Source organism: Sciurus carolinensis, chromosome 12, assembly GCF_902686445.1.
Source record: "Sciurus carolinensis chromosome 12, mSciCar1.2, whole genome shotgun sequence".
NCBI lineage: Eukaryota > Metazoa > Chordata > Mammalia > Rodentia > Sciuridae > Sciurus > Sciurus carolinensis.
In genome coordinates this window covers 76,091,585-76,119,335 of record NC_062224.1, presented here as the reverse complement: position 1 = coordinate 76,119,335, position 27,751 = coordinate 76,091,585, and the positions used below count along the sequence as shown (strand labels likewise).

At 38.8% G+C, this 27,751-nt stretch overlaps 1 protein-coding gene across 3 annotated transcripts; it reads right to left on the bottom strand.

Annotated features, from left to right (window-relative positions):
* Positions 1–9,552: 9,552 nt before the first annotated feature.
* Positions 9,553–23,808, bottom strand: Spata45 (spermatogenesis associated 45). 3 transcript variants are annotated; one of them, XM_047521183.1, is made up of 3 exons: positions 23,403–23,808; positions 15,934–16,245; positions 9,553–10,000 (listed from the first exon to the last, which is right to left on the bottom strand). In XM_047521183.1, exons 2-3 carry the CDS (start codon positions 16,208–16,210, stop codon positions 9,981–9,983), a joined length of 297 nt encoding a protein of 98 aa, XP_047377139.1. In that variant the 5' UTR covers positions 16,211–16,245; positions 23,403–23,808; the 3' UTR covers positions 9,553–9,980. The 3 variants fall into 3 exon arrangements, with proteins under 3 accessions (XP_047377139.1, XP_047377140.1, XP_047377141.1); XM_047521184.1 differs by lacking the exon at positions 23,403–23,808 and adding an exon at positions 22,806–22,919; XM_047521185.1 differs by lacking the exon at positions 23,403–23,808 and having other exon boundaries at positions 15,934–16,354.
* Between the last annotated feature and the right edge of the window lie 3,943 nt (positions 23,809–27,751).

Genomic DNA, 27,751 nt, shown 5'->3' with positions numbered 1-27,751 from the left:
TGCTGTAGTGAATATTGAAAGCTGGTTATGGCCCTAAGAGCAGGGAGTGTTGAGCCTAAAAGTCATGCATACAGGACTTTTCCATGGATTACATCTGAGGCTCAAGTAATTTAAATAAATTGTATAATACAATTCTCACAACTAATACGTGATGTGTATTAATTCCATCTCAGCACTCTTTTCCAAATCTTGCATGCTTCCCAGCCCCATATCTCCATTGGCTTAAGGGATATCCTTCAAAAGTCATCCTAAGAGTATTACATATCAAGAACTGTGGATGCTGGCAGTGTGGAGAGCTGGTTTGTGAGTGGACAAGAAGTAACTGAGAGGAAAAAGAAATTAAATAGTCTTTTCCAGGACATCCCACATATGAATTCACTTCTTAGTGATTATTCTATACTAATGAGGGTGTGCAGTATGGTAAAGTCCCTCTGGGAAAGGCTGGCAGTATTAGCTGCCTGGTCTAGGCTTAGCGAATGTGGCAGTGAATTCTTTATGGTTCTAGCTTAGTGGCATGAGTTTGTATTTTCACCCCTCCTGCAGATTTTAAGAGCAATCCAATATCCTTCAGTAAATTCCTTTTCTGCTTAAAACAGTCAAATTTAGTTTCTGTTATTTACATCTTTAAGAATCCTGATTGAAGTTCGGCACTGTGGCGCATGCTTGTAATTCCAGCAGCTAAGGAGGCTGAGAAAGAAGGACCACAAGTTCAAGGCCAGTTTCAGCAATTTAGCGAGGGCCAAAGCAACTTAGTGAGATCCTATCTCAAAATAAAAAGCAAAATAGCTTGGGAAGTGGCTCAGTGGTAAAGTGCCCCTGGTTTCAATCCCCAGTACCCAAAAAAAAAAAAGAACCCTGTTTAATGAGAAGATTGGTACCCTGACAGTTGTCATCAAGAGATCCTCAGGGAGGCGAAGGAATAAAGGATGAAAGAGAAGAAGCTTTAGGACTGGTTATGCAGTCTGAATAAGTCCCCAAGTCATCAGAATACCAATTAATTTAAAGAATGAAAGACACTGGAAGTCCATAATAGATGATAATCAAACTTAGGAAAACTTTTTTAAAAGACTCTTTTCTTTGGTATTGGGAAATGAAACCCCAGGGCACTTTTCCACCAATCTACATCCCTGGCCCTTTTTATTTAATAAATTTTTTTCCATAGCTTTATTGAGGTAAAATTGAAGTACAATAAAATGCACATACTTGAAGTATGCAGTTTGATCAGTTTTGACATGTCTGTAACCAACACAATCAATATAAAAAGCATTTCCATTACTTTTTTTTACATATGAAATCTTACAGACTGTGATTACTGCATGATTTTTTACATTAGAAATCAATCGCCTTAAGATATATAGAACCCCATACCTGTAAGTCACTTCTTTCAAAATTAAATGGCACACTTATAAATATCTCAGAGGTCAAGGAAGAAAGTACAGGAAAAGTAAAAATGCTTTGAAGTAAGCGATAATAAAAGCTCAAAATATCAGGATCTCTTTGATGAAACAGTACTCAGTTGAACATTTATAACTTAAAGTACTTGTATTGCAAAGAAGCCAGGATAACAAATTGTTTTCAAATTATGTAGTAGGATGGAAAAAGTAAGAGTAGGAGCAGAAATATATGAAATAGAGAAAAAATACAGCTAAAATTTGATTTTAAAAAGATCTAATCAAGAAAAAAAGCAAGAATACAAAAATTAATATCAAAGGAAAGGGAGCTATCAAAATAACCCTCATGTTAAAAATACATTAAGGTAATATTACAATTGCATGCCAACATATGTGGTAGCTTATGGTCTATATTAGAGAAGGAACTTGTGATGCTGAGAAGAAGGAGTATCCCTTTTTTTTTTCAGAAGCTCTGCCTCTTCATTGAAGTGATCTTTCACTTCCTGTATTTTCTCTCTGATTTCATTTCTTATACTGTCCTTTTCTTCAGAGATCATTTTAACTATGCATGTTCTAAACTCTTTCTCTGACATTTCTTCCACTGTGGTGTCAGTGGATTCTGTTATTGAAATATCTTGGTTTGTTTGGGGTGATTTGTTCCCTTGATTTTTCATGTTGTTTGTGTGTCTACCCATCTAACAGTATGGATCTGAGGCAGTATAGTTTCTACACTGTGGGCTTACAGTGTCTCTGAAGGTTACCAGTACCTCACTGTTTAGGGGGAGACAAATAATAACAACAACCATTGCAAACAATATACAGCATTAAACCAAATAGTTCCTACTATGATTTCTACAATGTTAATTATCACAATAAACAGAAATGATATGATCAGTTATAGCCTATAATAAAAACAGCAAGTTTGCAAAAAGGTTTATAATTTCAAATGGTGCACAGGGAGAGAAGAGAAATGTTATAGGATATGGTGATTATGAGGGAAGAGGAGAGAAGAAGTAAAAAATAAAAGGAAGAGTGAAAGAGAAAATTAGAGATTGGCTGTTAGCAGAAGAAAAGAGAGACTCAAGGGAAATAGTAAAAAATATATATATAACATAAAATTTTTTAATTAAAAATAAAAAATAAAAGAATCTAAAACAAAACTAAAATATACTAATCAAACACCTAGTTCACAAAGAACTCATCCATGAAAAATAACTGACTTCAAAAATGCTAGAAATGAGAAAAAATAAATGCGAATATGTAAAAATGTCCATCTACCATTAAAGTCACAATTAAACAGAGAAAAAGAACGAAAAAAAATCCTGATGAAATTAAAGAATTTTTTCCACTGGAGTTCAAAAGATTCTCTTCTCAGCAGTTTTAGGTGGGGTCATCTGGACTGTGATGCTCCACCTTCTGCAGGCTGGAGTGAGGTAATCCCATAGGTGGAATACCTAAAGGCAGGGTTTAGGCTTAGGTGGGCTCTGGGCTCTTGGGTGAATGCCAATTGGTCTAGAGATTTTAAATCAGCGCACTCTCAGTGCCCAAGACTTGCTGGCCCAGACTGGAAGACTGTACCCCAGGGATCTCCCTGGGTCCCACTTGAGTGGTGGAGAAGCCAATTCTTAGTCCCCTATGTCACTTGTAGACCCATTTCCTGGTCTCAGTTTAAGTTTCCAAACAGTCTCTCCTGTCCCCACCCCCTCTGAGTCCCTGGTCAGATGCATCTCTCCCAGCCGTCCTGCAAGCAGTCAGGTTGGAGCAGGAGGAATAGAGCTGGGTGGGTTTCCATCACCAGTTGTCCCCTGTGTAAGCCTTTCTCCACATTTGATATTCTCCTGGTCACTTAAGCACACTCTATGTCATGCAATGTGTGTCTACTGGGTCTGTATTTCAGGCCAAACTCAGGTTTGCCAGGAATCATCACCCTCAGCTGCTGGTCCCAACATAGCAGCTACAAAGTGGTTCCTTCCTCTGTCCTCCACATGCCACCTGGAGAGATGGGGGCTTCTTTCCCTACATACAGATATTGTGCAGTGCATCTTTCAGGTTTGCCATGTCCTTGCTCTCTAAAAGCTTCATACCCAGACATCCCTCAGGTCTCCCAAAATTGCAGGCTCCTTTATTCCCTTATCCCTCCACTCTGTTCATGGAAAGTGTACTCTGGCTGGTGCTTCTGACCAGGTCAAGGTAGTGGCTGTGCCCCTGGGGATTTCTTCCTTATTTTATTATATCCAATCCCGAGTCCCTGATCTGCTTTGATTGTCCAGTTTTAAATTCCAATAAAGTTCCTCCACTTTTGTTGTTCATCCACCTTGCTGAGAAGTTGCCTGTCTGCTTACTTGGTTTCAGTCCACAGAGCAGCCAGGAAAGTGACCTCTATTCAACTATCTTGAAAAACCTTCCCTTTTTTTTTTTTTTTTTTTTTTTTTTTTTTTTTTTTTTATTCTGAGACAGGTCTCACTAAGTTGCCCAGGCTGTCCTCTAACTTGCAATCATCCTGCCTTGGCCTCCTGAGTCACTAGGATTACATGTATGTGCCACCGTGCCTTGTTTAAAGACATTCTTATGGCTAGAAGGATATGTATTGATTTGAGGGGAAGCCCAGAGGGTACAATGCAATAAACATTTTTCATTTTTTGGTCCACTTTTTGTATATTTGAGGATCCCCCTAACATTATGAGGAAGAGCCTATCTACCACTATATGAAACTGAAAATGCCAAACACTTGATTTCCCAGCTTTTCTTATAACTATGACAAATACACGACTGAAGTCACACCAGTCAGTGCAACCATCCCAGGTTTCAAATCAGAAGTCATAAATGTCAAGAAATAAACTGGGCTTTGGCCAGTGTGGGAAGTAGGGGTAGCACTCATCGGATGCAGTGGTAGAATTGATCCTAATAGCAGTAACCAGTGTCCCAAGGCAGTGAGTCTTCAGGGATCATTTACTGTTTCTAGCTCTATAGTCTACAAACTTGGTTTTCTAGGCTTCTTGGAGATTGCGAGCTACCCAAGATATATAGTAAATTCCTTTCTGCTGAAATCAGTCTATTTCTGTTTTTTGAAACTAAGAACTCTGCATTCTATAATAGGCAAATAATGGTTTCACAAGACAATACCATCTCCCAGTTCAGACCTTATCATCTTCTCCTATCATTCCTACTTTTTGTGTTTATTTTGTGACTTCTTTCCATTTTTGCCACTTGAGTATTTTGGAGAGTAATACTCTGATTTTGAAATGTCAGGATGTAGAATAAGCACATTGAATTTGCCAGGAATTGTTTAGCCACTACCCAGAAATAGTCTTGAGCCATTAGCCCTGAGCGGTGGTTATGCCTTACAATTCATTAGTAGCCACACTTCATTGTCTGTATAATAGTCCTTTTAATTAAAAGAATTCTTGTTGGGGACTCAGAAGAAAAGTCAGGAGTTAATTTGGCCAGAAAGAACAGACACATTGGAATCAGACAAAGGATCAAGCCTATAAAATTGTATCCCCAAAACTGATACAAAATGAGTCCTAAGGGAAATACTCCCTGATCCCCAAAATTCTTAGGAGCTTTCCATTCACCTGATTTCCCAAGGTTCCTCTCCAGACTTGGAGTGTCTCACATGGCTGCCCTCAACAACACAACAAAGTTTGTCAATACAATACTGTCACCAAACAGACATTTACTAGACTGGTGAGCACATGTTGTCAGGTAAAATCCATTTTAAGAGGGTTCTTCTGAAATCAACAGCTTTCTATAGGACGACTCTTACACAAATACCACTTGAATCTGCTAACTCTAATCTTGGGCCCATTGGAAGCATTTATTTTTAATATGAGTTTAGAAGTCTAAAAGCTATCATTGAAATATCTAAAATTCTTAATGAAAATAGATAGCAAATTTCTTCCAATTCCTCCAGAGCACCAGTCAGCCTTGCTCTTTACTAAATATCTCTAGGAGTCTACCAATGCTTCCCTATGGATTTCCCAAATCACAGCAAGAGTTGAGGACAATGGGTTTCATACCAGGTCCCCTATTCTCCTCCCTGGTTCTAGAAGGCATGTGGCTACAGTTCACCATGTCCACTCTAGTGGAATTTGGTGACTGAGAAATGGAATCATGCAGAGGCCAGGGTCATCCAAATGCCAGAGAATCCTGGTAAGATGCAGGGTTACTTTAGAAGACAGCATCTGTGGTAGTTAATTTTATGTGTCAACTTGGCTAGGCTACAGTATCCAGATATTTAAACATTATTCTAGATGTGTATGGTGAAGAAATGTTTTAAATTAGATTAACATTTAAATCGGTGGACTCTGAATAAAGCAGATTACTCCCCATGGTAGGTGGGCTTCACCTAATTAATTCTTCAACTTCAACCTTAACAGAAAAAAGATTGACCTGTCCAAGCAAGAAGGAATTCTTCCATCAGACTACCATTGCTCTGAAACTGCAATTCTTGTCTCTGGATCTCTAGCCCATTGGCCCACCTATACCCTGCAGATTTGGGGCTTGCCAGCCTCTATAATTATGTGAGTCACTCCTTAAAATAACTACACACGCACACACACACACCATTGGTTCTATTCCTCTGAAGAACTCTAATACAGTTACTACATAGAGGAATTCTTCATTGTGTTTTATTTGATACTGACCAGGAAGGTGTAGAAATCACTGCTGCTCTAACATAATGCTGGCCCTTCACAACCTCTGCTGATTCTACAAGGGGTACATAATTAGGACTTCCAGAAACAGGGGGAAAGGAAGAAAATTGGAAGTTAAAAATAAAATTAAAGACAGGTAGAAGATGGAGGAATGTTTTATAGTTATGCCCAAGTTACTCAGTAGAGGCATTTTTGGGTTACAAATGTGGTGAGCTATTTAAAGTCCACTCAATATATCCCAATACCTCTGGGAGAAGAAAATCAAAATTATTCTATCGAAAGAAAAATATCTACCCTAACCTTTAAAAAAAACCTTCACAGAATAATGTTCTCAGTGACCTCCAAAACAAAGAATCAACCTTTTTAAAAAATTTGTTCTAATTAGTTATATATGACAGTAGAATGCATTTTGATACATCACACATAAATGGAGTATAATTTCTCATTCTTCTGGTTATACGTGATGTAGAATCACACTGGTCATGTAGTCATGTATGCACATAGGGTAATAATATCTGATTCATTCTGTTATTCTTCCTACCCCCATGCCTCCTCCCCCCTTCACTCCCCTCTGCCTAAAGTACCTCTATTCTTCCCTAATCCCCTCCCACCTTATTGTGAATTAGCATCTGTATATCAGAGAAAACATTTGGCCTTTGGTTTGGGGAGATTGACTTATTTCGCTTAGCGTTATATTCTCCAGCTCCATCCATTAACCAGCAAATGCCTTTTAAAAGCCAATCAATGAATTTTTTGTTATTCATATCATATATATTTGATTAATTGTATCTTCCTTAAGCTACAAAAGTATGGATTTTAGAGAATTTCAGCAACTGGAAGTAAAGAGAGGCTTATTTTTATCCTAAGGGAAAGAAGTATTGGTTATCTAGAAACATGAAGAGTAAAAAGTAGAAAGTAAAATTTTCTTTTTTTTTTTTTTTTTTTTGGGTGCTGGGGATCGAACCCAGGGCCTTGTGCTTGCAAGGCAAGCACTCTACCGACTGAGCTATCTCCCAGCCCCGAAAGTAAAATTTTCTTCAACTCTCTTAGAAAGTTTGTATGTGAGAGAGACTCCTGTAACAGAAGACAGATTAATAAGATAAAAGCAAGCAAGTTTATTAATGCACATCATATAAGAAAAGTCACTCAAGTGACAAGACAAAGGAAAACAATCCCAGGCTTCAGTGGAGGGAAATTGGGAAGGTAAATTTATGGGCAGAAAGCTGACTCACTGGTGCCTCTGTCTCTGAGCTGATAAATAAGTGTTGTAAAGAGGAATTTATACCCATTATGTGGGTGGGAAAAGGGAAAGGAGGTAGAAAGACTTGTCTTTGTGAACGCTATGGTTTGAATCTGGAATGTCCCACAAAGTCTCATGTGAAGGCTTGGTCTCCCATGCAGCAGTGTTCAGAGGTGGGGCTCTTGGGGAGTGATTGAATTGTGAGGGTTCTGACTTCATCAGTGGATTAATCCATTAATGGGTTAATAGTTTGATAGCATTATTGGAAGATAGTGCAAACATAGGAAGTATAAATTCCAGGGGTGGTCGGCCAGCATGGTGTGCTAATTAGCTCTCTATCACTATAATGAAATACCTGTATAAGGAAGAGGTGCCTGCAGTACAAAGGGGGCACAATTATTAATGAGTTTTTTCATTAAAATCCCAAGGGAAACATGCAGATTCTCTGGTCTTTGCTCTTCCTCTAGGACGGTAAGTGGACCACTTCACACCCCCACCCCATTTACCCTGGAATGACAGAAAAGTGCAGATTTAGGTAAGGATTTTATACCTAAATATCCTCAACCTGCCCACCCACACCGTTTCATTTCATATTGTCACAATCCAGGCCTCATATGTCCTTCTTGTTCAGGAGGTCTTGTTTAAACAGTCGTGGGCTGGCTATTGCAGCTTGGCTTTTGGCTTCTGCCCAGCTGTCCCTTTGCACACATGGCAGGAGCCACATGAAAGAAGCATTGGCTTTCCGTGGCTACAGCTACAATGGTGGGTGTAGCTGGTCTTTTCTGGGGATCCCTGGTACTTCAGAAAATATTTCAGTAGGGCCCATTGTTATTGTCGCATTAGTGGGATTGACTGGGGCATTCCCCTGCAGGCAGCTCTGCAGGAAGCCAGGGCTGAAAAGTGGGGAGTCCTCACCAAGTGTTTACTGAGGAAACATAAGCACTTAGCAGGCTGTCCTATGAAACCTTCCTGGGAGGTAAGGGAGGGTGGCTGGACTTCCTGCCAGTTCAAGTAGGGTCAGAGTCCAGAATACATGTTGTTTTGTGACTTCTGATTTTCTGATTTTTAGCCTGAAACTCTTGTAGGTGCGTAGAGGAGGATGGAATAGAAATGGGTAATGGCAGGGGTGGGGTGAGGCAAGGCAGCCTGAAGGAGATGGTGTTTAAATGAAAACTTGCACAAGTTGAAGATGGTTGAAGGAGAATAAGTTGAGCTCAGAGAACCACAAGCAGTTCCAAAAAGCCAGAGAAATGAGGATAGGGAGGTTGTTCATTGTATTGGGCATAACCTGATTTGCTTCTCTTCTCTGATTCATCTTAGATTGAGCCAAACTATTATACTGCATTGGATAATCTTTAGTTGAGCTTCTATAAGTGTTAGGAGATGATTTCCTATAGTTCTCTCATGTTTCAGTACATCTAGGGAGCAGAGGCACTGATTGCCCTTGTTCCTATCTTTTTGGAAGGCAGAGATACGGTCTCCTTTAGGAACAGAGGGCAGTTTCTGGCAGATAATATCTCCTTCCAGGCAAAGGTCAGGTTTCTTAAGCTCAGGAATCTTCAGCTGTGTGGCAAAACCTCTGTGTGTGTGTGTGTGTGTGTGTGTACTTGGACAGCTCCCTGTTTATCCAAGGATCTTGAGGTGGTGGGGGAGGGCAAGGAGATCCATCTCCAGCCACAGCATGAGGCTTGTGCTGCTGCCTGTCCTCTGTAAAGTTCTTTGGCTCTCAACTAGGAGTCTCATCTCTTCTGTCAGTGCCCATGAAACTGGCAAATCAACTCTTCATGGTTCTTGAAAATAGGTGTTTGTCTTTTGGGAAGCAAAAATGAGATCTAGGTCTGGCTAATTTTTTACATACCTCATAGTTTTATCCACACCATGCCCTAGTGAAGTCTAAGCTGAGGCAGGGTTGTAGGCCTGTTGACATCCCTTCCTGTGTCAGAAGGCTTTGACTTTCTGTGAATATGAGCTTTCTGTGGAGATAGAGATAAACCATATAAACAATGCCAAGAAGAGTCTGGGTTCCAAACCATTAGTACTCTGCTTGCCGTTTGGAATAGGCGCTTAACTACAAAAGTAACATAAGCCAAGTTAAAATCTGAAATACTGCTATCCAAGAATCAGTGAGATGAAGGCAATAGCAGCCAAATTGGATTTGGCCACAAGATGATTCTAAGGAATTCTCACTTTAGGGATGGGCAATGAAATATAACAAAACTTGAACTAGAGGCACCTTATTTTACTTCTCAAGTGTGCATTTATTTAAATCACTGAAATTGTAGAACTGACAGAGTAAGTTAAGGTAATTAGCAAGTACAAACAAGTGTTAACCTTGAGCAACTTTAGCCTTCAACTTTACCTATGTTGTTGGTCAACATATTCCTCTGATTTATAGAAACAAATGTAGACTAATATTTAAATATTTTAGATTAGTAAAGGGGAAATTGCTATAAACTTCAGGTCATTCATCTTTGAAAGTATCTTTAATAACTCAGATTCTCTGTTCAAAACATCTAAATCTAAATAATGGAATGGAATGAGTGAAGATGTAGCATATTTCATGTGGCTCAAAAATTTTGGGCGATCTAGCTAATAATTCTATTTAGCTTCTTTTATAATTAATTTCTAAATAATTCGGGCAGACATTGAAGAAAGATCAAAGAGAATGTATTTGTATGTCTCTAGAGATGCACTTTATCCAAATATGGCATTATCTGAAAAATAAAAAATAAAAAGTACTTAGCATATAAATTATAATACATTTCAAAGCTTTCAAAATTACCTAAAAGGCAGAGAGGATGAATACTATTTTACAGATAGACATTAAAGCTTAAAAACATCAAATGACTAAAAGCATGAGACTAATTAATGGAAGAAACAGACCTTGAACCCAAGTCTTCTGTTTTATTTTGGTACCAGGGATTGAACCCAAGTGCTTAATCACTGACCCACATCCCCAACCCTTTTTGTATTTTATTTTGAAACAGGGTTTCACTGAGTTGCTTAGTGCCTGGCTAAGTTGCTGAGGCTGGCTTTGAACTCAAAATTCTCCTGCCTCAGCTCCCAAGTCCCTGGGATTATAGATGTGCACCACCATGCCCAGCCCAAGTCTTCTGTTTTTAAGGCTGTACATTTAAGTGACACTGCCAGTCTTTTGGCCTCCAAATCTCCAAGTGGAAGACTGAAGAGAAAACTTGGAGATCTCTGTCCAAGAAAACTCTATCTCTGGTTCTCACATCGCTATTGACAGGATCCCCAGAACTCTTGAGTGCTTTCAGCAAAATCCTTGACTTCCCTCTCCTTCCACCCTTAGGGCTCCCTGCTATAGTTTGGATCTAGAATGTCACCCAAGGTGCAGGTGTTAAACGTTTGATTCCCAAGGTAGTGTTATTGGGAGGTGGTAGAACCTTTAAGAGGTAAGGCCTAGTGGAAAGTCTTTCAGTCACTGAATGCATGCCTGTGAAGGAAATGTTGGGACCCTCGTGCCTTCCTTTCTTTTGCTTTCTAGCCATGATGTGAGCAAGTTTGCTCCACAATGCTTTTCCCGTCCTTGCCATATGACACACCCCACCAGCAACCTAAAAACAATGGATCTTTCTGGAACCTCTAAAATTGTGAATCAAAATAAACCTTTTCTCTTTATAGGTTGATTTTTCTCAGATGTTTGTTATAGTCATAGAAAGCTGACCAATACAACTTCTCACCAGATTAGACCACCACCAGGTTAAACCTTCAGGACCAATTTTGTTCTATGCTTTGGATAGTAATCCTCAAATAGTTCTTTAGACATCAGTGAATCCCCCCCTCAAATAATTCCTATACCCCTGTCCCACTTCTTTATGTTTCCCCATAAATATAATCATATATCACTATCTGACACATGTATCTATTTTTTAAACTTATTTATCTGGGGGCTGGGGAGATAGCTCAGCTGGTAGAGTGCTTGCCTTGCAAGCACAAGGCCCTGAGTTTGATCCCCAGTACTGCCAAAAAAAAAAAAAATTATTTATCTGACTGTACCCAATAAAATCTAAACTTTTCGAGACAGGGGTTTTATTCACTACTGTACTGATGAGCATAAATAAATAAATAAATATTTATGTCTAACATAAAGTAGGTATTTATAAATAATGTTGAATGACTAAATGAAGTATAATGAGTGTTCCTTCCTCTTACAAGATATCCAAAGGAAAAGAGTAGAATGTCTTCTAATTTTTATTGTAAATGTTGAGCAAAATGTTGAGCAAAATTTTCTTCTTCCATTTCTAACATTAAATACTCTACAGCAGCCAACAGATTACCATGGGAAATTTTAAGTTTGTGGACCATCGCTCAAGAGCATGACCATTGGTCTTAAGGAAATGAGGTAAGATCCACCACTACTTCTAGAAAAGCATATGCCATATTTATTCAGTCAGCCAATATTTTGAGTGCCTTGTGCCAGACACTGTTCTAGGCAATGAGGATAAATCAGTGAAAAAACACATGATCCCTGCTTTCAAGGAGCTTAGCATTCATTGGAAAGTGATAAAGAAGTCTGGAAAGGGTTGTAGAGTGTTAAGGAATGCCATTTAGATAGGATGGTTTCTGACAAATCAATGTCAAGCAAAGGTCCAAATAGAGAGGAACAGCATGTGCTATGTTCCTGACGTGGGAACCAACTTGGTATGTCCCAGAAGAGGAAGAAGGCAAAGCAATGGTGGCTGCCTGGAAGGAGACCAGGGTGAGTAGAGGAGGTAGATTGAAAAGGTACTCTGGGACTGTTCATGGAGCACCAGGAAGCACAGGGAAAGAAGCATGCATTTTATCCTAAATGTGGAGAGAAACTTGGGTGAGTTTTGAACAAGTGGTCTGTAATACAAGGCTTGTAAACGTCACTTAGGTTGTTGTGCAAAGTAAACATGGGGGAGGGGACAGCAGGAATGGAAGCTGGGGACCATCAGAAAGGCTCCTGCTATACTTCTAGAGAAAGCCGGCTATGGATTGGAACAGGGTGGTAACAGTTCAGGACTGATTTTGAAGATGTTGACAGAACTTGCTAACAGATTGAAGAGTAGGGGATATGAAGGAAAGGAGAGGAATCAGAGGTTTTCCTTGGTCTTTGGCCATTTTCTGAGATAAGGAAGATGAGATTAAGTAATAGTGAGTGTGTGAGTTTTGGGCGGGAAACAAGAATTCTGTTTTAGCAATGGTAAACTGAAGATGGCCTCAAGTGCAATGGGGTAGTCTGTTAGATGCAATCTGATATGCATGTCTGAAAGTGGGAAGAGAGATCAGGGCCAGAAATAGAAAATGTGGGTGTCAGCAGAATAGAGATGATATTTTAAGTCTTCTTACAGGTTAAGTTCTACTATCTGTCAGGTCAAGATCACCTAGAGAAGTTTTGCACTTTGCTGTTCTTCAACATTCAAAGTACAGGAGAGGGTCAGCTTCTCTAAACAAGTTATTTCATCATGAATGATGTTTATTGTTTGACTTAGCAAATGTTTCTTGAGAGCCTATCAAAGTAACATGTTTTTCAAATTTTAGAGGTAACATACCATCTCCTCTTTTGTAGAGTGCCTCTGTTGGTCTCCTGGAGGGTACTCTCTTGCCAGTTCTCAGTCCAATAGCAGGCCTGAAGTTTTGTTTCAAGATGGAGTAAATTTCCTTTACAGGCAAGTTGGCTATTGGCTGCTCTTCAGCAAATTCCTCCAATATAGATTTGTTTTTCAGTAAGGACACCAACAGTTTTACCTCTATCTCTCAATTGATCTAAACTCAGTTTAGGAACAAAGAAACCTTAATAGTATTCAGAATAAAGTAGGCACTAAAAAAAAAAAAAAAAAAAGGTACCATGCCTTTCTCTAGCCCAGGTACTTTCCGCTTGTGGAAATAAGAAAATAAAATCTGCTGGGTGCAGTGGGGTGCACACCTGTAATTCCAGCAGCTAGAGACTAAGGAAGGAGAATTGGAAGTTTGAGACCATACTCAGCAACTTATTGAGGCCCTAAGAAACTTAGCAGGACCCTGTCTCAAAATTAAAAGGTCTGAGGATATGGTTCAGTGGTTAAGCACCCTGGGTTTAATCCCTAGTACAAAAAAATAAAAATAAAAAATAATATCTTAGTATTATTAAAATAATACCTTTGACCTTGCAGACACCTGAAAAAGACTTAAGTACCCAAGGATTCCTGAGCCATACTTTTGAGAACCATGAATTTAGACTACTAATAAAGACCATGTGTTTTAGTCAGTTTGCATTGCGGTGGCCAAAACACCTGACAAAAACAACCTAAGGAGGAAAAGTTTATTTTGGCTCAGTTTCAGAGGTTCAGTGCATGGTCAGTTGACTCCATAGCTATGGATATGAGGCAAGGCATAACATCATGGTGGAGGAAAGAAGCTCAGGACACGGCTGCTGGGAAGCAGATAGAGTTCTCCACTTACCAGGGACAAAATATAAACTGCAAAGGTACACTACCAGTGACCTACTTCCTCCAGCAACATTCTACCTGCCTATACTTACCACTCAATTAATCCACACCAATGGATTAATCCACTGATTATGCCAAGGCTCTCATAATTCAATCATTTCACCTCTGAACATTCTTTCATTCTCTCACATATGAGTTTTGGGGGACACCTCATGTCCAAACTGTAACACTATGTATTTACATACCAATTTCCTAGCATTTAAATTAGGTCTTTTCTTATTCTGTATCCTGTCACCATAAAGTTAAGTTGCTGTTTAAGTCTGTTTAGTTAAAAAGGGCAAAGAGGTTTTTTCTAATGGTCTAAGATTATTGCTTATAAACCTGATACCATGAAAGTTGTTCATGGGGATTACATGTGTTAGACTCTGTATTGTAGAAAGCCATGCATATTCATGTAAACTCATACATTGTCTTGGAGGCAGATTTTTCCCTCCACAATCAAGCTTGTGACAACTAACATACTAGCTATGACTTAATTCTTCTAATTCCAAACAATTCAACCAGAATAAAAGATTATGCTTTTTCTCTTAGAGTTAGCAACACTAAAGGCATTCCTCTTTGTAAAAGTATTTTTTGAGTAAAACAAACACATGCCCGGGTGCGGTGGCACATGCCTGTAATCCCAGTGGCTCAGGAGGCTGAGCAGGAAGATTGCAGGTTCAAAGCCAGCCTCAGAAAATTAGTGAGGTGCTAAGCAACTCAGAGAGACCCTGTCTCTAAATAAAACACAAAAAGGGCTCAGTGGTTCAGTGCCCCTGGGTCCAATCTCTGATTACCACCCCTGAAAAAAACACATGATTGTTACAGAATAATTTTAAGACACATTGCAGCCTCTTGGCTTTCTATGTCACAGTGCATCACTTCCCTACACCACTTACTAAGAGCTCTGACCAAACAGAAGTCACAGTCACATCAAAAAAGCTAAATCTCCAATGTGGTTCATTCTTTAGTTTCTCAACTAAAAAAAGTACTGATTGTGTTAAATTATATACACACACTTCCCCCCCACACACAAGAATTGAAAAAATATTATCTGTTGCCTGCCTTGACTAAGAAACAAGTCAATATTTATAACAGTACCAAAATAACTGTCATTTACCATTCCTCTTCCTGCAAAATAATACCACTACCCCGTGCCACTCCCCTCTACCCAACCTTCCTCCACACTTTTATTATTGCTTCTCAGGGCTATTATGTGACATTGATCATCAGAATCATTTTTATTTACTTCAATTTTACACATGAAATGTTTGCAAAAGGCAACAGAAATTGGTAAGATAGGGAGTCTCTGAAGTTTTTGTGGTCTATCACAATTATGTGTAACAACTTTGTTTAAAAAAATGTGGTCCTAAGGTCATCAGCATTACATTAGTCTGTTGAGAATCCAGATTCCAGGACCCGAATGAATGAGTCAGCTTGCAGGTTAGGCCTGGGATTCTGTGTAGGCACAAGAAACTGAGAATCTGATCTATGGTGGATCTTATACCAACCAGCCTAGTTTACTTATGCTTTTGTCTTCAGACAGATTAACTTTAAACTATCTCAGGGTAATACTTAGTGTGTTAATCAGCTTTCCATTGCTTGCTCAAAATATCTGACAAGAACAACTTAAAGGAAAATAAGTTTATTTTGCTCACAGTTGCAGAGGTTCAATTCATGGTTGACTGACTGCATTGCTCTGGGCCCAAGATAAGGCAGAACATCATGGTGGAAGGGAATAGTGGTAGAAAGCTGCTCATTTCATGGCAGCCAGGAAGGGGAAGGGGCGGGGGGAGGAAGGAAGAAGGGAGGGAGGGAGGGAAGAAAGGAGGAAGGGAGAGGGGTACCTCATAAGAAGCCAGGGACAAAATATAATTCCCAACGGCACACCTCCAGTGACCTACTGCCTCCAACCACACTCTTTCTGCCTACAGCTAACACTCCATAGTCCGTTCAAATTATTAATCTATCAAATAGATTAATTTACTGATGAGATTACAGGTCTCATATCTAATCATTTTACCTGTGAACACTGCTACATTGGATATCATGTTTTCAACACATGAGCTTTCAGGGAGACACTTTATACCCAAACCATAATATCTAGGAACCTCTTTCGACCCCAGAAATTCTTTCTAAATCATCTTATAAATTCTTCCTATGAAGGGTAGGATTCTACTGTAACATCTTACTTTTTGGTTGAAAGTGTCTTTTCTCTGGATGAGCAAAGACACTTGGTTTGACCCAGGAGCTCCTCCCGCTCTCAGGAATCTCTTTTTTAAAATGGGTGAAAGCACATGACTGATTGGCACTGTTGAAATGCCTCTTTTGAACTCTCAGGAAGCTGACTTGATTGCTTCTTTCCACTAAACAGTTGGTTTCACGTTTTTCATTTATCTGCTCTAGGAGACGTTGTTTGCTTACTCCAGGTTTTTTAATTATTTTATTCGATCTGTTTATGGATGGCATTATAACAAATCAACGATCAAGTTATTCTTGCTGTCCTGCAAACAAATGAAAAAATACTATCAGTTGCCTGCCTGATCTAGAAGCCAGAATTCACCATTATATTTATGTTCCTCTTTCTCCTTCTGCAAAATATTCCTACCACCACCATCTACCCAACCCCACACCTCATCCCAGTTTTTGCTATTGTCTCCTGAGGACTTTGCTTTTTAGGTTTTCTTCAGGGAGAAAAAGATCACAAAAAGGATATAGTAAAAGAATATATTTTGTTTCTGAAAATATTATACATTGGTTCTCACTTTTAGGAACATTTTTTGTTTCTTTTTATTATAAAAATAATATATATTCATTGTAGAAAATTAAGGAAATACAGAAAAGTTAAAGTTACTTTTTTTTGGTATCAGGAACTTATATTAATTAAGTTTGTAAATGTATTGATTACTTAGTCTTCTCAACTTGAGTTACTTGAATATTAATTTCAGAAAAACATAAGAGTTGTCATTTTTTTTCAAACAGGAGTTGTTTATATTTTTTATTTTGACTTGAACCCACGACTCTGCACATTTAGGTCAAGTGCTGTACCACAATCCCCAGCAAAGGCTTATCATTCTTAAACAAAAATAACTCAATTTATATATAGATAACAAAAATCATGCTGAAATCAAAAGTCTGCAAAAAAGGTCAATTTTTAGCTTTATAAAGTTAGCATTAATTTGAAATCCAAGTAGCTATAAAAAGTCCTTTCTACACACAAAGACTATGCTCTGACATTTAAGACATTAACATTTTGTATACATGGACACACTTAAGAAGACAGAGTGCCACGTGGAAGTGGAAAGGTTATGTTCTTCTCCCCTCCCCCGCCACCAAAATTGAACCCAGGGGCACTTAACCACTGAGCCACATCCCCACCCCTTTTTTATATTTTATTTAGAGACAGGGTCTCCCTGAGTTGCTTAGGGCCTCACAAAATTGCTGAGGCTGGCTTTGAACTGCCTCAGTCTCCTGAGCCGTTAGGATTACAGGCCTGTGCCACTGTGCGGGGCATGAACAGATTTTTCAGTGTAAGTGTCTGTGTTGAACTGTTCACACATACCTCCCAGGGAAAAGTGCCAAAAATGTGAGGAAATTTTTTTGTTTTCCCAATTTGTCAGTAAAGAACTAACAAGAGAACAAGGAACTATCAGGCTTCAGACTACTGAAGGCAAGAACCAGAGAGGGCACAGTCCCATTCCAGGTAGGTTAAAGGCATTTTTCCAGCCTTTATAAGAAGGGACACAAAACCAAAGCCCAAGGCCTGTGCACAGTGGGGAGTCTAAAGAAGACTTTTTCTGGAAGTTGGGACCCAGAAGTTGGTCACCTCCTCAGGGTAAGGGTGAAAATAAACTCAGCACCAAGACCTGCTCAAAGTGGGAAAGGCCCCCAGGGAAAGTTATTGTGCTACAGGATCCTTGCATTGTGCTTTCTGCCCAAATTCACAATCAGGATGTTTACCAGAAATATCAAAATGAGAAGCCTGGTGGATACAAAAAATGTCAAGCTCAGAATTTAGCTGCAGGGGATCCAGACTGGAAACCCTTTTTTGGTTTTTTTGGTTTTTTAAAATAAAAAACATGAAATATGAAAGGAAAAGAAAAATTTCCCCTGAACTTCAGTATAATTTTTCCATTTCTGGCATGTGTCCTTTTCCCATTTTATATTTCAGTCTCCTTTGGGAAATCCTTAAGCTTAGAATCATATCCTTCACAATATTTATTTTTAAAAGTTATTTTTAAAAAAAGTTATTTAAAAATGTTATTGTATTTTATATCTTTATTTAATTTATTTATATATTTTTATGTGTTGCTGAGGATCAAACCCAGTGTATCACACAAGCTAGGCAGCGCTCTACCACTGAGCCACAAATGCAACCCATTTCACTATAACTTTTGGAATGTGAGCTCAGTATAATGGAGGAACCCAGTAATAAGCAGCTGACTTCTTAAAGATGTAAGTCCAGTAATATTTATTTATAAATAATGATTTAAGTAGACATCTTTAGATGTCAATTGAAGAAATGAGACTATTCCTTTTCTACATTGGATCTAGCGAGTTTAATTTCAAGGAAAACAAAATGTTTTACACACTCAACATTAAAGAATATATTGGCCTCCACAAAGCTAACTATGTCAGTCATGAATGAATTATCTGGTATAACGAAAATCAAGAATAATAGGAATGATGTAAAATCTACAATTAATTAAAATATGTCATTTTTATCATTAACATCAATTTCCTTTTACTAAAGATACTAGGTTCATCAGAAATCAAACTTTTTAAATTCCATCTCCATTAATACTTTCACTGTCTGCTCTGGGGATGTGTAAATGAAAAATGGGGATCTGACTAAAGGAAAGTAAAAAGAAAACAGGGTAATTATCTTTTATGTACTTTTGAGTTAATTTCTATTTTATTAAAAGCCCATCTTCTAGGTCTACTGCAAATGAAATGTAGATGTCTTAATTGAAAGTTCACTGACATTATCACAGAATTCAAACTTTTATTACAAATCATCTAAAAACTGGAGCTCAATAAAATTACTCAGCTCTAGAGTCTAGTGGTAAGAGCATGGATTTTGGAGTTACTTGGTTCAGACGCTATGTTACCTATTAACTTCTCTGGGCCTCAATTTCTTTATATATTCACTGGAGAAAATATCCAACTCATAAAGTATCATAAGGACTAAATGAGCTAAAATTTATGAAAAGCCTACTACTGCCATCCTCAAAAAACAGTTACTTTATTATGTTAATTAGGCACTTTAAAAAAAGATTCGTCTAATTTATTAAATAAGTGATTTTTTTTTGTCTCTACACTTAAATCTGTTTATGTGTTGTGACAAGAAATTACTGCATAATTTGTGGGTCCCAATTTAAATGGAAATGCGAGACCCCTTGTTAAAAAACAACTGAAACTGGGTACAGTGGCACACACCTATAATCCCAGGGTCTTGGGAGGTTGAGACAGGAGGATCATGAGTTTAAAGCCAGCCTCAGCAACATAGCCAAGGCCCTAAGCAACTCAGAAAGACCCTGTCTTTAAATAAAATACAAAATAGGCTAGGGATGTGGCTCAGTGGTTGAGGGCCCTGAGTTTAATACCCAGTACCAAAAAATAAATAAATAAATAAAAATAAATAAAAATATAAATAAAAAATATAACCGAGAATTCCATGGGGGTGACAGCAGAGCACTAAGCCAAGTATGAGTCCCTGAATGACCACACAGGTTGCAAAGTCTATAAAACAGGTCAATTTCCATAGCTAATTCACCCAGTTTTACAATCTCTTACATCAAGATAAACCATGTACATAAATTCCCTTTGAAAAGGGATTTGAAAATATTAAGCATGTATGTACAGTAGGCCTTAATTATTCATGGAGTCCACATTTGCAAGTTTCCTTACTCACTGAAATTTGTTATGACAAATTAATACTTATGGCACTTTCATGGTCATTCAAAGACATGTACAGAGCAAGCAAAGAAATTTGGATCTCCTAATTCCCACATTCCCAGCAGAGGTCAAATAAGGCTACTCCCACCTTCTTGTTGGAGCTCTCAGGTTTTAAACAAGTGTCTTTTTCCTGCTCTACTTACTGTCATATTTTTCACATTTTTTATTAATTTCACTGTTTAAAATGGCACCTAAGTGTAGCACTGAAGTGGTCTCAAGTGTTCCTAAGCACAAGAAGGCTGGCATGTGCCTGGTGGAGAAATGACTGTTAGATAAGCTTTGCGTAGGCACGAGTTACGGTGCTGTAGGCCATGACTTCAATTAATCAGTTGTTAATGAATCAACAATACATATTAAATTAAACAGAAATAGAAACCAGGCATGATTGTGCAAGCCTGCAGCTATTCAGGAGGCCAACGCAGGAGATGGCTTGAGCCCAGAAGTTCTGGACCTGCCTGGGCAACAAAGCAAAAACCCCTTCCAACTTTCCCCCCCACAATAAAAATAACCAAAACATACAAAATATTATATAGCGATTTGTTGATAAAATGTTGTGATCAGAGGCTCATAGGAACCTAACCTTCCTAGGAACAATATTTTGGAATTTGCTAATTTTACTGTTCTCGGTGATTTTATAGACTATATCTACCACAATAATGAGAATTGATTGCATATATAGAAAAAAATCTATTACCATTTCTACAGATGTATTATTATCAATTACCTTTCACATACAGCAATTCAATGCCTATTTGGAATTCATCAGTGAGGATCAGCCCACTGGCATGTTACCCTGGTGATGGAATGTTCTCATCTGTGCCATCTAACTTTGTTCTATTCTTAGAATCCTGGTTAAGAAAAATTTTAGAATAAAAGAGACTATTTACTTACCAGTCATGTATCTTTGGATACATTACTTAATTTTGAAATATCAATTTCTTCATCTATAAAATGGGAATAAAGGTAATATTAATATTTAAGTTGGGTGTTTGTGTGATTGATCAAGGGGAGGCAGATTGGATTAAATAAGGCAGACAGGCAAAGCTCTGTGTGTTGTGTCTGCCATCAATTTGTTACACATATTTCTTGAGCACCTATTCTGTGCATGGTGCTGTTGTGGGTATTAGGGACAAATACTTATTCCCATGGACAGTAGCTCTAATCTAATGGTTCAGTGGAGATTCTCAATAGCTAATTTTATTTTATTAAAATCTCAAGCCAGGCATGGTAGGGCACCTGGAGTCCCAGCTACTCTGAAGTCAGGAGAATTGTTTGAGTTCAGGAGTTTGGGTCCAGCTTGGGAAACATAGTAAGACCCCATCTCAAAAAGAAAAAAAAATTCCTATTTTACACAGGGAATTATTTATTAATTTATCTGTTTTCTCCAAAGGCCCTGAGTTCGATCCCCAGTACCGCAAAAAAAAAAAAAAAAAAAAAAAAAAAAAAAGGATCAGAGAGGAGGTCTCCAGTTTTAAAAAAATTTCAAAAATACAAAAGTCATCATTTCTTTATAGGAAGTAATGTTAGGGGAAAGAAAATTAGTATTGCAGAAAGCATTTCACAAGGCCAGAGAAATCAGTTTCCTAGAGAAGTACCTGATGGTTCAGCAGCAGCACACGAGGCCACCCAACTATGATGAGCCTGGGGCACAATAACTGGGAAGACCAAGGCAGGGCAGTTTCCGAAGAAAAGAGGGCATTTTTATTCATTTTTATATATACATTTTTTTTTGAGTTGTTGACAGACCTTTAGTTTATTCATCTATTTATATGCGGTGCTGAGGATCGAACCCAGTGCCTCACACATGCTAGGCAAGTGCTCCACCACTGAGCTACAACCCCAGCCACTTGTTTTGTTCTTAACAAGCTCCCCAGATAAATGCAAAAGGATTATCAAGAGATCTAATCTACAGGGTCTGACCCTGACACCTGGGGGACTGGTCAGTCTCTTAATTTTAGTCACTGCCGCCTAAACACATTTACTGAGTTAGGTGCAAGCGATTCTGTATTACATGAACTGCTAAGTGAAAGATTTTTGTAGATACTGAGGTGGGTATAAAAGAAAATATAAGATTCAGTCCCTACCTTCAAGAAACTCAGATTTAAATAAGGAATAAAATGGGTGAAGGAAGTCACAATGCCAGAAATTCATTAAGTGGTCTTGATAGTGCTTTTAGGATGAGAAGACGTAGAGGCCTCCTGGACTCCAAATATAGAGAAAGACTACGGAAGGAGGTCGGAATTGAGCTAACCTGGACCACAAAGTCCAGGGAAGGATGGGTAGGATATGGCTAAGCTGAGAGAAGATGGGTGAGTGTTCTTAACAGATCACTCAAGGGAAACTGCAATATAAACATGCACATGGCATGCTGGAGCTATAGAGTGGCCCAGTGTGGTACAGCTTCATCTCACTGTCTCCTCGGCTGCAGGTATTGCTGTCTCCAATGTGCACACTGAGCCATACTCAGCTCCTTCCACCAACCTACCCAAAGGGGCAGTATATTAGCAATCTCATACTCTCAGGCCTCGAGATCAAGATCTAGTTTTGCTATGGTAGCTAATAAATGTCTACTATTTTAATCATACCATTCATGTACTGAATAGTTATTGAGCATTATTTTTCAGATATGATGCTAGGTGCAGGAGACTCAAAGATGACTCAGGCAGTTGCTGCCCCAACTCATAGTTGTCTGGGAGACAAATGCACATGATTAACGCACAAAAACAGTTTTGTAAATATAATGATGGGATAGGGCTGAAGAGAAACATACTCAAAATTAGTTTGCACTTATTTCCTCATGAGCCACATCAAGTCATTCTGGAAACAATTCAGAGTTTATAATATATCCTCTCTCTTGTAATTGTTATATTCCTGGTCCCCACAAATTCTTGCTGGAATAACATTCAGTAAAACATAGGTAAATATACATTATGTTATGTGTTCATTCAACTCCAGGGCTGCCAAGTTCCCAAGCATACTGCTTACTGATCCCAACAGACAGATTCTGGACATTTTATTACTTACTCCTTGGTGGTGGTGAGTCAGGATACAATGGTGGGCTGCACTGTGCCTACAAGCTGAAGGAATATATAGATAGGATGCATACCCACTGTGCAGGTGACTTTCTTCAGATGTTTGATGAGTACAGTCCTTCACTTTACAATCAAGGGCATTTGTTTAGATCCTCTTCCAAGGACTGTTGATAAAGGGAAATGGCCAGCTCCCTCTCCCCATTTCCCTCTTTACCACATTCTTTTAGAGACCTTATCTCACTACAAAATTTCCTAGGCACTGATTAGTGTTTAACCCAACAATGTTATATTGCTTACCAATAGGTATTTTTCCCCTTTTTATTTTTTATTTAGAGACTGGTCTCACTAAGTTGCTTAGGGCCTTGCTAAGTTGCTGAAGTTGGCTTCAAACTTGTGATTCTCCAGTTTCAGCCTCCCTCCCGAGCTGCTGGGATTACAGGCATGCACCACCTCACCCAGTCTCACCCACCTCACCTCATCTTACACAATAAAATATATTTTGATCATTCTACTTCTCCAGACAAGAAATTTCAAAGACTTCTTAATGTTTAGAGAATAAAGCTGAGGTTCTTTAACTTGAAATTCAAGGCCTCACATGATTTGGCCCCAGCCCACCCTGTTTTCATTGCAGCCATACCAGTTCACCTCTCCCACGCCATTGCCATTCTTACCTGGATGCTTTTCTCACCATCTGGAGTGTCTGCCTCTTCCTCTTCAACAAGCGAACCTATTTTGTTTTGCTCATGACCCATGGCTTCACTGGTTGGTCTAGCCCAAGATAAAATAGTGAAGTAGGTATATCCATTACTGACTACTTCGTTACAACTCAGTCTCCAACTCCACCTCTGCCACCACACTCTCTCCCTCCCAAAGCTGCAGGGAACTTCCTTGATCCACAATCTTCACCACGAAAAGAATCTACACACTGGGAAGGCTATATGAAAGTTTGTGTGTGAATGCCCATGGGTTTACCATGACTTGTGTATTGACTTAGAACTGCTCACTCCACTCTCTACCTTCATTTCAGACCTGCTACCTCACTTATTTGCTTCCTGGGCCTCATGTGTGTTCTCTGCTTTGTCTAGGTCTCTTTGGATCAGGAGCTTGACTTCCAGTGGCCTGGCTCCATCTGGCACTTCTCTAGATACAGTTTCCAGGAGCTATTTGTTCTCTCAACTGGAAGCAGACATGCCTCTGGAGTAGATGCTCCACACTGGCCAGGATGAGGGAGGGAGACTGAAAGTCTATTTTTGGCACAATCCCTTCATCACTACTTCAGTAAATGAATTCTAAAGTTGTAAAGCATCAGGAAACGAGGTTGCACAATCTTTTTAGTATCACTCTAGCAATGAAGATATTGCTTTAGGTGGGAGGTGTGAGCAGAGGCAGATTTGCTGTGGAGTTAATAAAACTTAAATTTCAGGTGCCTTTGGAAGTCTTGCATATATCATTTTGTATTTTAATTTTGTTGTCAGTTTCTGAAAGAACTCCCCCCAGGATAATTTAAAAACCTGGCCCAACCCCAGGGCTGGGAATAAAGAGGGATAATGCAAGTTTCAATCAATTCTGGTGAGGTAATTAAATTGAAAGTGAAAGTAAGAAAAAGTATGGGTTTTTAAGTTGCTAGAACTTTAAGACAGGGCTTTTTGTGCTAACCTGACTTGGGAGCAATCAACTTGGAAATACGATGCTGAGGTCTCTTTGGTCACACACTTAAACCGAGATAGCAAATCATTTCCCTTACTTGGATAAGTAACTTTACAAGAAAATGAAGAAAATCAACATTATAATAATAACATTATTATTATACTTTTGATTATTTTTGTAATCATCATACTTATCTGTGTTTACTTTGTTATCTAAGATGTTTGAACATTTTAGAGACCTTGGTGTATTGGGGAATCTGACTTGACTTTTAATTTTAAATTATATTTAATTTCACTTGTAGTTTTTATTTGGAAGCTCTGAACGAGTTTGCTTATGAACAGCATCTTCTTGTTTTAGAGAAACTTGTTTCAATCTAAAAGTTTTGACTTATTAAATTTGTAAGTAGTGTCTTAAGTGCTTTGGATGATGTGTTAGCTTTCCATTGCTGCAACAAAATGCCTGGGAAAATCAACTTAGATGGAAGGTTTATTTTAGCTCACTGTTTCAGAGGTTTCCATCCATGGTCACTTGGCCCCATTGCTTTGAGCCTGTGGTGAGGCAGAACATCATGGCAGAAGGGTGTGGCAAGGTAAAGCTGTTCCTGGCATCCAGGAAGCAAAGGGAGAAAGGAGGGGGTTAGGGTCCCAAAATCCACTTTAAGGGCACACCTTGGATGACCTAACTTCCTTCCACTAAACCCCACCTCCTAAAGATTCCACACCCTCCCAACAAGACCATCTGCTGGGGCTGGGGAGATAGCTCCGTTGGTAGAGTGCTTGCTTCACAAGCACAAGGCCCTGAGTTCGATCCCCAGTACTGCAAAAACAAACAAACAAACAAAAAAAGACCATCTGCTAGGGACCAAGTCTTCAACCTATGAACCTTTGGGCGGGACATTTAAGATCCAAACCGTAACAGATATTTGTTAACATGTTGGCAGTGTTGTACTGGTAAATGTAGCATTTGCCTATTTCCATTGTATACATACTCTTATTTATCATAGATGATTTTAAGCTACCAATGGTGATGTTGCTGAGGTTGGGAAGAGGTACACTCAATCAGCTCTCTCCAGCCTGTGTGAGCTGACCCAGCATACCACTACTTGTAAGTCTGCCTTGTTATAAATCAGAGGCTATATTTCAGAATCACCAGGGGAAAATAAAACTTAAATGATATTAATATGTCATTTGAAATCAGTGATGATCTCAGGGCTGGAAAATTTTTTGTTAATTTCCCAGGAAGGTTAAATAAGTGTGAAGTTGTTGCAGGAAACAGACTGGTCGAGAAGCAGCAAGCAGCACTCAGAAAGGAGAACTTTATTTTACGCCAGCAGGCCCAGAGGAAAACAAAAACTCTAAATTCTGAGCCCTGATCCATAGTTTCTCACAATATTTATATGTTATTTGAAGTCATCTTAGACCCATCCCATCATTGGGGTTTTTTTCTCTTTTTTAAAAAATTCCTAATCTACGCGACTGAAGACCTTGTGCAGAGTCTCTAACATAAAGCATGCTCACAGAACAGACAGGAAGAAACAGTTCTTTTCACAGACATCTATTACATTTCAGGAAGAAGTAGTCAGACTACTAGGTCAGTTATTGACAATGCAAAAGGTAGGGAACCATGGTTAATTAGACTTCCTGGAGAAAGGTGAAGAGAGGGGAGGGGAACAGACCCCTTCCCAAGGCACTGGGCTCTTACCATAATGTTTTTGTAATTTCATTTCACAACCAGGTTTGGTTTTGCCATCACAAAGTAATCAGCCCCTCTGCAATGTAAAGATCTACAAATATGGCAGAATAATCCATTCTTGTGCGTCAGTGTGGTTCCATTGTGCTGACAACTTGTTGACAAGCATCAGAGACCAAGAGGAAAACAAAACAAAACAAAACAAAAACAAAAACAAACAAACAAAAAAACACACACACAAAGGAGGGAAAATCCTGGGGCTTTTTTCCCCCCAGGAAAGCAAAAGATGCCTACAAATAAAATGTCTCAACATGGAGAAGCAGCACACGTGGGAGGATTCTGATTTCCAGCATTCTCCTTCACCCCTCCATTCCCAACCTAATCTTTTCACAAACAGCACAGCCTCTGCTGCTTAGGAGGACAGAGTGCGGTGTTAGTGGTGCAAAATGAAGGCAGCCTTCCAAAACCTTCCCACCTCCCCATGTAGCATTGTGGATTGTATGTATGACATTATTATTTGGGTATGCATCTCATCCTCTGAGGCTCTTAAGACTGTAGGAAACCTTTGCTCCTGAACAGCCACATCACTCCTAATGGCATCTTGAACCTTGGCTCCTAGATATTCAGATCTCTTATCACTGATCTGTTACTTATTCACATCTCTCCAAATTGGCATTCCACACTCATAACAGTGTAATCTCATCCTGATTCCTAGCCAAGTGGTGTTTTCAGTAGTGTCTTTTCTTACAGAGATTGAGGTTCATGTTATATTGTGCATTCAAACACATAATATGAAGTGTGATTCATGCCTAAATTGGTTAATAAGTGTCTACCACTGAAACCACAAGAAAGAGGAGACAAGTTTAAGGATTTAGGATGACATTCCAAGAAGTACTGCTGAAGTTCCCCCTTTTCTGTACTCCATTTTTTACTCTATGGAATTTGTTGAACTTTATGAATTTTTTTCTAATCCTTCCATTAGAAACATCATGTTTCACTTGTCATAAATCATGGCAATAAAGTCAGAAGAAATATTAAATCTCACATAGCTCAATTTTCCATGGAATTTAGAAATTCTATTTACAACATACTTGTTCTGACTAGTTTGTTGCAGTGTTTGTCAGGAATGACATAGGACCATCTAATTGTCCAGATATGTCACAAGGTGGTTCAAATGTTGATCATCTGTGATGATAAGAAAACTATCTCTTGTTAGACCAACGGTCATTAGAATAAGCCACTGCATGTGGCCGATTGGGTGCGCCCTGAGAGCACCCTCCAGAGATGGGTCCTACAATCACACATTCATTCTGAAAGAGTGTGGAGTAAACAACTGTAGAAGAATCCAAGCAGGTTTAAACAGGTAAAGACAGGGTATCTAACCTGAGTCACTACAATGAGAATGAGAAATGACTATGAGAAACACAAAGATATGAGTTATATGAATTGATAATGGTGATGAGTGATTTACTGAATATTAGCATAGATAAAGAATCAGGCCCTGTTTAAGTGCTTTATATTTATTAGCCATTTATTTCTTACAAAGACCTTTTGAAGAACATTGCCCTTATTTTACAGTCGTGCACACATAGGCTCATGAATGCACGCTTGAATGCGCACATGAGCACAGGCACACAGAGTAGCTAGTTCAAGGTCATGTAGTTATAAAGTGAAAGAGCTTGAA